This window comes from Lemur catta, chromosome 1, assembly GCF_020740605.2.
Source record: "Lemur catta isolate mLemCat1 chromosome 1, mLemCat1.pri, whole genome shotgun sequence".
Lineage (NCBI taxonomy): Eukaryota > Metazoa > Chordata > Mammalia > Primates > Lemuridae > Lemur > Lemur catta.
In genome coordinates, this window is record NC_059128.1 from 189,448,379 (window position 1) to 189,460,567 (window position 12,189).

The 12,189-nt window shown below is 33.8% G+C and overlaps 1 protein-coding gene across 1 annotated transcript in view; it reads right to left on the reverse strand.

Moving 5' to 3' along the window:
* Positions 1-2,886: 2,886 nt before the first annotated feature.
* KPNA4 (karyopherin subunit alpha 4) overlaps positions 2,887-12,189 on the reverse strand; it is a 60,178-nt gene continuing 50,875 nt past the window's right edge. Inside the window, exons 14-17 of the mRNA XM_045539573.1 lie at positions 10,886-10,957; positions 9,521-9,683; positions 6,697-6,791; positions 2,887-4,890 (exon numbers count right to left, since the gene is read on the reverse strand). Of these exons, the coding sequence (XP_045395529.1) occupies positions 4,792-4,890; positions 6,697-6,791; positions 9,521-9,683; positions 10,886-10,957 (429 nt within the window). The 3' untranslated portion in view covers positions 2,887-4,791. The remainder of the gene's footprint in view (positions 4,891-6,696; positions 6,792-9,520; positions 9,684-10,885; positions 10,958-12,189) is intronic.

The following is a 12,189-nucleotide window of genomic DNA, read 5'->3' on the forward strand; positions in this document are numbered from 1 at the left end:
ATCTTCATTTTTTTCATCTACCTTTATTAATTATTAACAGTGCATGAATGCCATCAATGTGGACCTTGATTCTATTTAAAGGCATCTATATAGCAACTTTTTATTACTGTATTTTTTTTAAAAAAGCATACACTAATGTGTTTATTAAAAAGTTTAAGAAAATCTTTTCCTTTAAATGTTCAAAATGTCAAGTTTGTTAGGCATGAATTTGCAAGTACAGTGTTTGGGAATATTGCATCAGATATCTGGGCCAATTTTTCCCCTCATGTCATATTAAATTATTGGCTGACATTAATGAATTTTGCCAATGAATAATTAAGAAGTAAAAAAGGTACAATACTCAAGATATCCTGGCCTTCAATATTCAATTTATTCTAATTGAAATTTAATACACAAAAAGGCGACCAGTCTACCAAACATGAGGAGTTAGTTGGTTAACTGCTTTTGGTTACAGCTAAGTCAGCCTGATTATAGTGCACCTTAATAGCTAAAATGGAAGATCTTGAAAATCTTTTAAAAAGGTCAACTAATTTCAAAACTCTTAGGCAAGCTTCTACAACTAAGGTTGGCTATTCCTCAGTACACAAGATAGAAAAAACTGCATGAACATTTTTTACATTTGTTCACGAATTTAAATGAACTTAGATTACCTTTAGAATAGTAATTAGAAAGCACTGGGAATTATGAGTTGAGATCTGGGCCTTATATCGCCCTTAGTAGGGGTGTGACTTTGCCACCTCTTGACAACTCTATCACCTGAAGGGGAGTGAGGGCTGGGACAGATCATTCATACTCTGTAACTCACAGACTCCTAACAATCCCTTAAAAATGTATGGAAAACTGCACACTTATGCACTTTTTGGGGAAGCTGGTCTGTAGTTTTCATTTGGTTCTCACAGGTAATTTTGATCCAAAAATAAGCTTGCACTATATAAAGTGATCACTTCCAAATCGTTCCAGTTTTAAATACTAACATTTCCTTGTGGTAGGCAGAACTCTTAAGATGGCTCCCAAGATTCTTGGTATACATACCCCCGGTATAACTCCTTCCCTCGAGTTTGGGCAGGACCTGTGAATATGATGGATGTTACCTGTGATTGGACAATGAGGTGAAGGGATTTTGCAGGTGTAATTAAAGTATCTAATAATCAGTTCAGCTTTGGGTTAAACAAAAGGGAGATTATCATGAGGGGTAAGGGCTGGTCTAATTGGGCAAGACCTTTAAAGGAGGGCTTAGAGTGTTCCTCAAGATCAGAAATTATCCAACTAGTCTTGAAGCAAGTTGCTATGAGTTCTACAGCTGCAAGGAAATGGATTGTGGCTGACACCTTGACTGAAGCCTCGTGAGACCCTGAGTAGAGGACCATAACTGGACTCTTGACCTACAAAAACTGTGAAATAATATATGTTGTGTTTTAAGACACTAAGTCTGTGGTAATTATACCACAACTACACAGCAATTAATCTTTAAAGGCAAAACTTAGCTTAATTTTTGTAACATTTTTCTTGAGGGAACTGAAGCAATGGAGAATCCAAAAAGGGTGCCCCATATTAATGTTACAATAAACCCAGTCATTTTACAATGCAGTTATACCTTTAGAGAAACAAAAAAACCCTCAACCTATGAATTCAGGTAAGCCTAAATGATAAACCCCTCTCCTCAAAATTCTCCCAGATGTATTTTTAATTAGTAGATAGCTTCAGTTATAGAAATGTTCCAGGTTTGCTGCAGAGCAACATGGAAGTATTAATATCACCATGACACACAATTACTGATGTCTTTGAAAATTAGAAAGGAAATAGTATCTTTAAAGATTACTTTAGACTAGGGCTTCTCACACACCTCTAATATAATATTCTTATTTTGATAGCACTTGAGAAGGGCTCAATGCTCAAAAAAGGGAGTTTAAGATATGAAAAGTCAGGAACATTTAGCTTATTATTCCATTTTTTCCCTCATCAGAAATAACAGTCTATATACAAAATGAATCCATTTCCTAGATCACTGGAGAATTAAAAAAAAAAAAAAAAAAAGAGTTGTGTTTAAACCAGGTAACTGTGATGAACTATTAACTGTACTGAACAATTTCAGACACAGAAAAGCCCTTCCTAGAATACCAATGTCCTGTATGAGACAACAGGCAGAAATAAAATATTTAGACCACCAGCTAGCCCTTGTACTCAGAGATTTTTTTTTTTTTTTTCAGATGGGAGTCTTGCTCTGTGGCCAGGGTTAGAGTACCATGGCGTCAGCCTAGTTCACACCAACCTCAAACTCCTGGGCTCAAGTAAGTCTCCTGGCTCAGCCACCCAAGTAGCTGGGATTACAGGTGTGAGCCACCGTGCCTGGCCTGTACTCAGAGATCTTAATATCACCCCTACCTATCTTACATATAAGAATAACTATTCTATAAAATAATTTGGCCTATTACAAGCTCATTGGCTTACTAGAATCAGATTTTTGTTTACCAAAAAATACAAATTATGTGAAGTATTGTCAACGTTCACCTTCCAGTAACTAAAGACTTTGGTAAAAACTATGCTTTGTAAGCAATCTATCTTTTGGAGCCATATGTTGAAGTTATAGTAATACTAAAAATATAGCTCAAATTGTCTTTCTCAATCTATTCTGCCGGAGAGTGAAGGAAGGTCAAAACCTTAGCTCGGACAGGGAGAAAGCAGAAGCATAGTGTCAAATGAACACATTTAGTGTGCTAAAATATTAATATGTTCCTAGTGAAATTATACAACCTATGAAATTTCTTCTGTTATGTTGGTTCTAGTTAAAAGCTTAAAGAAAGACAAGAAGCTAATATAAGCCATTGAGTTAGAATCTAACTTTACATTAATATAAAAAAAATCCACACACCACACACACACCCCATGTAAAACATTGCTTTAACTTTTAATGTTTATTTCCCCAAGACAGCCTAGCCTGCACTCTACTTGGATAAATTTTACAAGCTAGTTTTCTGCTGCTTCTAGTTTTAAATTTTAACCATGTTTCTGATGACAAGGAATGCTGCAAAAATACTCTAGTTCAACAAAGAGTTATGATCACAAAATAATTTTTATCCATTCTACAGTGTTTCAGAATTACCAGTTGATTTTTAAACACAAAGTAGATATAGATGCTAATGGTGGCTAATCTGGTATGTTTCTTAGCAAACTGTTGTTCATGCAACACTTGTGCTCAAAGGGGAAGGCACAGGATTTCCTACAATGAGCCACCTTATAAAGAGTTCTTTTTGTACAAATTAATTTATGTCACATTTAATTTAGTGTGCATAACCTCAAAACTGAGGTATTATTCCAATTTATAAAAACCACTTGCATAACTTTTATGCAAGTTTTAAAAATACAAAGTTTTCTCCCTAAAGTGGCTCAAAATAGATTGTTCATGGCTGCCTACATCTAAGATAAAAAGATTCTAAAACAATTGAACAGATTAGGCATATTATTAAAGGTGTTCAAACCATTACTTGATTTGTACATCTACTCAAACCTCTTCATTGGTTTTTATTCAGCAGTACATATGCACCAAATTCCATTTTAGAAGTTTCCATATCATTTTCATAGAAAACAAAGCTTGAAAACAAGTAACATTTAAACACAGCACGGTATTCTACCACAACTGAAACTTTTTTCTTCTTCTTCTTTACAGGACTCAACAAAATCTAAAAATGAACTATGCTGTAGATTTACCTCATGCAAAGATCTTTATGTTATCTCTGAAAATGAAAAGGATGGCCTTTTAAGCACATTTTACTGTTTTATACTATTATGGCAACTTGTGTACTGCAACACAGTCTATTTTGAGGGAAATTTATGATTTTTTTTCATGCAAAAATCTACACAAATTAGTTTTGATGATATGGAAAGCTTTTCATAGCATCAAACATTCATCTGGTGCAAATGCACAGGGAAACCTTCCTGAAAAGTTTTCTGACTTGAGAAGCAAGTAAAAAAAAAAGCCATACTAGGTAAAGTAAATAAAAACTAAAAAAAAAAAAAAAAAAAAAAAAAAAAAAAGGGAGAGAGGTGAGAAAAGGGAAGAGGGAAAATAGAAAACACAGGCTGCAGAGTAAACCAATGTCTGCTGCTAAACCGGTCTTTGTTTTCATGTCCAGTGTACATTAACACTTATGATCTCATTTTGATGATTTACTAGGTTTGTTATCAGCCCCCTGAAGGCGAATCAAGCTTGCATGCGTTCACATACAGCACCACAACCACACTCTCGTACACAGTCACTCCAGGACTAGGAGTCTGCTTCATGAGTGAAGAGCCCTAGATTTGAAAGATGAACCTGGCTCGCCATCACCGAGCCAGACATTCATTCAACATTGTCCATTCACACACTGCTTCATAGCAAGGCCTGGGCTCATTTTCCTTTGACTTATATGGGCATCCTATTCTCTTTTATGCTTACAAGGCTTGAAGATGACAGTACTGCACTTTCCCCTCAATTGATAAAGAGTAAGTCAATGTTCCTTCTCAGGCACTGAAGATCTGTGACCTGTAGCCCTTTTTACTTTGAACAACCTAAGTAAGCATTCATGTAAAGTTTTCATTACATTTTGCCACTCATTCTCACTCGCACCCACTCGCCATCTTGACCTCATTTGGGCATTTTCTGTGATTCCAAATGAAATCTTCACATTTTCTTTCCCGATTTAATGCAGCAGCAGATCCCATGAGCCAAGCTTGATGGATCAAACCTTTTTATATATATGTATATATATATATATATCTCAGTGCTGCATTGTACCTAACTTCCACAACATCTTTCTAAAACTGGAACCCTTCTGTTGGTACATTGGCAGATGAATTGAAACCAAATGTTCCACCTTGAATGGCCTCCGGAACAAGGCTAGGATCTTCATCAATCTAGGCAAAAAAAGAAAAAGAATGTGATGATTATATATAATAAATAACATTCTAGTAATAGTCCCATTACCCTTATAGTGCAAGAGAGATGATAAGTGCCAACATTGTCCTACCATCCTTTAGAAAGCTGGAACACTTTGTAAAGCTTTTTCTTAAGGGATGCCAAAATAAGAATAAACTTAAGAGAATACCAAGATGGATATCTTCCAAAAGAATTAAGGAGCAATAATAAATTGGAGATGGTCCTAGGTCTCAAACGGGGAGGGTACACACTGGTACCCACTACAATTTCCTTTGTACCTGGGCAAATATATAAAGTTAGTGACAATTAAAAAAACTAATGCCACCACCACTTTGGAAAGTAAGTGTAATCTTTGGTTAACCTTTTAATAGCAATTGGAGACAAATGGTATTTGGGCTTAAAATAATAAAATACAGCTTGAGTATCCTTAATCTGAAAAGCCAAAATCCAAAATGCTCCAAAATCTGAAACTTTGTGAGCACCAATGACATTCCAATAAGCATTTTGGATATTGGATTAAGGATGCTCAACTGGCAAATATAATGCAAATATTCAAAAATTCTAAAAAATTAATAATCTGAAACACGTCTTAGTCCCAAGCATTTCAGATAAGTGATATTCAACCTATAATAGGTCTGTTACTAATGGATAAATGATATTCTACATGCTTTATCAGAAGGTTCTTTTTGAAATTCCACAAAATTACAAACCTACAGTGTAGTTCCTATAACTATATACATCATCTGAATTAGTCTTTTCACAATGCAAGACAGTAAACAAAGAACTGTCTTTTGAGGTGTTAGAAATCCTAAGGCTCTGTCAACTTATTGTACTTAGTCACCACATTGCAAATTAGGATTTCCAAAAAATCTAACTTTAAGGCATGTGATTAAAGCCATCCTTAAAGGAATATGGCTCTTCTGATTTATTTCACTGACATTATATCTAAATAGGACTTAGCTTGGACATCTATAAGTAAATAGTTTATAATTTTCTTTTCTAGTACTGTCCTTGTCAGGTTAATGTTCAAACAATACATGCTCAACAAAATGTTTAATAACATTCCATTCTTTTATGATAATGTGGAGAAGTATGTAGTATAAGATTTATGTTTTTGAAAAGTTGAGAAATCATTCAAGAATTCCACTGGTGGCTGTATCTAACCATTATAATTTGCTAAGGAGCAACTGCCTTAATTTTAGATTTACTTTTCCAAAGAGGCAATACTAAAAGTAAGTGAATACTTAAATTTCAACTACTACATACTGACAATCTGAACATATTTTAGATTATACCATACCTTAACTGTATAGTGCCTTATCTTTTATGATGATTTATTTTCATTTTATTTATTTATTATCTTCATATTTGGTTTTGGTCACAAAATAAAAATAACAGTGACAATTTATTCAAGTGTGGATTAACTAATTATTGTCATAAGAACTTAATATAGGATAGACTAGTATCACTGCTTTGTTTATAAACATGTCACGCTATTAAACATTTTTTTAAATGAGAACTATAAAGACATAAAGTGAAAATAAGGCGTAACTTACCCACTGTCAAAAAATTCTTATCTTTTTGCCATTAGAGCTAATATGCCGTTTAAGGGATTTTAAAATACTGAAATATTTATGTTTCCAAAGTAGGTGACATTACTACCACACATCTATTTTAATTTCATTACAAAAAAAAAATACACAAATGTATACCCCCTAGCTTACTATTTCATCCAAGCTTATGTTTATATATAAAACTAAGAAAACTACAAAATTATTAAATACATCATCTGAAGAGAAGAACTGATCAATGATCTCATAGGCCAATTTGTAGATGTCTTCATTTTCATGATTTTGAAGTTGTTCAATTTTCTCCAGTCCTGCAAGAAATTTTATGAAGTGAAACAATAGTAATATTTAAAAAGTAGTGACAAGTTATAATAATCTTGAGAACAGATATAATCTAATCTTTGCACTGTAAACTCTTTGGATTACAATTCTTAGAAATCTATTCTAAAGGTGAATCTTAAATATAAAAAGATTTTATGCACAAAGATATAGCATATTTACCTTTAAAAAACTAACAAACAACCTGAGTGTCTAACTGCATGTAATTGTATAAGCCATGGGACATCTATCTTTTCAGCAGAATAATATATAACCAATGTTTACAAAGAGTTATAACAACATGTAAAATTGCTTTTGTTTGTTAAAAGTAAAAAGCAGAATCTTCCCACTTTCTAGCATCTGCCAAGTTTTTCTCGTGAGCATACATGAATAAAAAAATTTAAAATACTGGTGATTAATAAATGATGCAAGACACCTGTTAAGGGCCGGGCGCGGTGGATCGCTCGAGGTCAGGAGTTCAAGACCAGCCTGAGCAAGAGCGAGACCCCATCTCTCCTAAAAATAGAAAGAAATTATCTGGCCAACTAAAAATATATATAGAAAAAACTAGCCGGGCATGGTGATGCATGCCTGTAGTCCCAGCTACTGGGGAGGCTGAGGCAGTGGGATCGCTTAAGCCCAGGAGTTTGAGGTTGCTGTGAGCTAGGCTGACGCCAAGGCACTCACTCTAGCCGGGCAACAGAGCGAGACTCTGTCTCAAAAAAAAAAAGACACCTGTTAAGTATACTGGAAAATGACCAAAATTAAACACAGTATTTCATGGAAAAAGAGAATTTTCCCTATAAACATTGAGCTTAATAAATCATATATGCAGAAACATTAAAAATAATATATATACTTAATGTGTTGATATGCAAATGTGATCTTGTTTTGCTTTAGAGGAGAAATAATTTTAAGGTCTCTGAAAAAAAGTGAAATTGCCCCTTCTTGAGTGTTCCTCCTCTATCCATTCCTTAAATAGAGGAAGTTATCTTGGGCTCATTTCTCACTCTACACACTCTCATTTTGGTGATCCTTCTATTAAAAAATTTAGCTACTACATCTAGGCTGAGGACTTTAACATCTATAGCTTCACTTCTCTGAGCTTTGCATGCATAAAATTCAAACACTTGCAAGATAATCCCAACACATTTCATGGACACATAAAACTCAAACTGTCTAAAACACAATTTATTATTTGCCTTACTCATTTAAACTGTCCTATAACTGTATTCTTATTTGGTGATGCTCAAAAATAGCTTGAAGTCTGAGAGAAAGCCTAAATTCTCCTTTCCTTCAATATCCCACAATCAAATCTCAAAAACCTCAAAAGTCTATCCATTTCTTGAATCTTATCACGTCCCCTTCCATCTCTATTATTACTGCCTTCATTTATTGTGGCCTGACTACTATATACTTTCCTAACTGGACTCCCTACCTCCAAAGGCCCCATTTCCCAGATAGCCATGCTCTATCTTCTCAACACACCAATCTCCTGGGTAAAACCATCCAATGGCTTGTCAGATCCTACAGCAGAATACACTGGGGAGCTTATAAAATACAGATTCCTGGGTATTACCTCCAGTGAGGCAGACAATGTTCAAGAACCTGTATTTTTATTGTAATATATAAAGATTATACATAAAGAAAAATTAAAATGCTTACATGGTAAGACAAATCAAGTAGTAAAAATAATTAACTAGGCCTGTTGTGGATTTTTCTGGTATCTACTCCTTAGTTCCCTAACACTATTTCCCACCTCTTCTTCCTAACTTGATAGTTACGCGTTATTTTTTGTCGTTCTATTAGTCACTTTAGTAACTTTAAATAAATCTATCTTATTACATTAATTTTCAAGTTTCTTAACTCCTCCACTTAAAGATTCTCTTCCTCTTGCAGTACCTCTCTTTGACTCACTTCTCAACTTATGTCAGAAACACATTTACTTTTATGCTTATCCAGATTGATAACATTTACATTCTGTTCCACAGCCACATTTGAGACTTTCATGTTCTGTCTATACATAAACTCTAAGAGGTGAAGTGAATACATGTTGTTTACATTCTAGCCAGATTTGGAAACTACTGCCCTACAGTATAAAGCATCTGCTGTACTGCAAAACTTTTAAGACTCTGCAGGGGTCTGGTTATTGGCTACTTCTCTAGCTTTATCTCTCGGCAGAATCTACCCCATACTTTGTGATTCAGCAACACTAACCTACTTATAATTTGCTGAATGCTATTTCTCACCTCAGACTTTGCTCATGGTGTTTTTTCTGCCTGGAACACCTTTCATCCCTTTTTACATTATTAATCCTTATTCATCTCTCAAAATCCAGCTCAGGTGTCAATTCCTGCTTCTTCCAGGATGGATAAGGCATCCCATTTTGTTGTACATTTCTATTAGGGTAATTGGCACATTAAATCAGTTCATATTTTCTTCAAGACTAGACTATATCCCTTGAGGGCAAGGACTGTGTCTTGTTTACCACTGTCTTCCCAGTATCTTAGCACAGTGCCTGTTCAGTATGTGACAGCAATTCAGTTACCTAAGCATATGCAAAAGGCTGAGCAGGACTGTACATATTGAGTATAGTATTTACTTTATTCTGTTACTTGATTATCTAAGACAGAAAAATACAGAAGTGCTATATTAGTCAGAAAATAAAGGTAGTTACAAAAAGAACATTAAGATATGGAATATCAGCTTATAATAAACTTACCTCCACATTCTTCTATAAGATTGGCTATGGTTTCTGCCTCATCTTCAGCCATTTTTAATATATTACTTAGTCCATCGAGTACTACTTGCACAACTTGTGCATCTTTTACAGTCAGCAAGTTGCAAAAAGGTGGGATAACATTTTGTTGGATAAGGTAGGCCACCTGAAGAATAAAAACGGCATAAAATAATAAAATGTACACAAACTTTGTATACCATGTTTTCTCACTGTAATAATTTGATTTTGAAATTTTGAGTATGGAAACATGACCTCATTTCTCCCATGTTAAGTGAGTCTACATTATTAATCTAACTTCTTTTGCATTTAAATTTAGTTTTTTTTCTAAATTCAAGAAAAAAGAAACTAAAGTGAAAATGAAGAAATCACTCAACTTCATATTCAACATATTTGTGCCATAAAAAATACTTCCTTTAAAGAATCTTTTATAAAAAATTATGAAAATCAGTTAAGGAGGCTGTTAATGCAGGCTAGATGCTATTTTTAAAAAACTATAATGATTCAATGTGATAGCATCCATTGGCTCTTTCCTATAACACTTAGCACTCTCATATGCCTGGTTACCTCTCAAATTTACCATTCTCTTAGTTCCACAATATTTTCTAATCATTTCAACATGTAGTTAATTATGTTATTATTTCCATGCATTATATTATATTTCTATTTTGTTCTACATTCATATTTAAGTGGATTCACTGCTCACCACCAGTCAACAGCTTGTGACAGTCATCAGTTTACTGTCACTCAGTTCTAAATTCACTCTTTTTACCTGCTCTGTGAAACAGATCTGAGCCCTTCAACATTACTGTTCCTTTGCCAGTCGGCAGTTTATTTGTCACCTGCATGATCCCGATAGCGAGTGCCTCCTTACATTTTAGACCCTAGGCACCTCACATTCCTCACTTTAGTTCCCAGTCCCAGCCATATGGCTGAGTTTAATTCATTTGGCTTGCTACTGGTGAATTTGTTTGTTGTTAATTGCTATTTGTTGTTGTTTTTAATTTGTTAGGAGAATCTGTGAGGCAGTTTCTTTCTGCCATATTAGCCTAAAAAGTCTGTTCTTTTTTAATACTGTTAAAAAACTAACTAAACCCCCATGAACTATAGGGACCCTCAATATTACCATGGATCAGAAAATTCTTGTAGGCCAACAAATTGGAAAAAGAATACTTCTCTTCTATGGAATATGACTAAAGGAAGTCAAGGTGATATTTTTGTATTAAAAAAGTAACAGAATACCTTTTACCTTACTAATATTTTAAATTATGATTTACTTAAATCTAAATCTTAGCATTACCCATACTTTTATTTTACCAGTTTTAAAAAATAAATAAAAGTTCAACTTACTTGATCTTTCCTTCCACTAATTGTTAAGTTACTTATGGCCCAAGCAGCTTCTTTCTGAGTGCCAAAATCCCCCTATAAAAAGGCAAAGCAAAAGATTACATGATCTGCAATATAGGGTTAACTGGAAAAAATGTTTTCTGAAATAATTTTCCAAATCCTTATTTCCCCAGATTTCCATCTAGTCTTTCTCTCTCTCTCTCTATATATACATGTAATTTTTACTTATTAAGATAAGACTTTGAATATACTCAATCTACTCTAAACACACAGAGATTCCGTTATGTGAACTATACTCAATCTACCCTAAACACAGAGATTCACAGAAAAAAACTGACTTACTATTCTTGTTTAATAACATCAGATTAAATGAAGTTGCTGATAAAATGAAATAAAATTAATAAAGAAAAATTTGGAAAAATCTACAGTATCACTATAATGAGAGTCAAATTAAAATAACATATCCTCTTAAACACAAAGTTTTAAAAATGATAATACTTACCATCAATGAAATTATGATAAAAATGTTATACACTGCTTTTCAAATATAAAAAAATTTAAAAATCATCTAAAAAGTCATATATATGTAAAACTTCATAATCTTACCTTTGACAATTTATCAAGAAAATAATTTGAGATAAAGTAGTATCATATATTTTTCTATATATGGTCACAGCAGCATAGCCAAAACATAAAAGCAACTAAAATTCTCAATGAGCATAATTGACTTGTAACAGTAAATCTAATGAATGAAATAATAAATAGCTATTAAATACAAGTTAAGACAGCAGTAATATATCCTTTCATATTTATCAGATTAAGAAAATCCAAATATTTGTCAGTGAGACTAGTAGGAGTACAAAATGGTACCCTTACAGAGGGTAACTGGTATTATAATATTAAAATTTACATATATGTTTATCTGTAGATCCAGTAATCCCAAATATAACCTGGCAAAAACACAGAAAAAACTAACAAGCTATTTTTTTTTTTTTTACAAACAAGTTCTGTCACTCAGGCTTGATTGAGTGCAGTGGAATGATCATAGCTCACTGTAGCCTCGAACTCCTAGACTCAAGCCACCCTCCTAACTTCAGCCTTCTGAGTAGTGGAACTACAGGTGTGCATCATCATGCCCAGCTCATTTTTAAAATTTTTTTTTAGAGATGGAGTCTCGCTATGTTGCTCAAGTCGATTTCAAACTCCTGGCCTCAGGTGCTCCTCCTGCCTCAGCCTCCCAAAGAGCTGGGATTACAGATGTGAACCACCATGCCCAGCCACAAGCTATTCTGTAAAGTACTATTTTT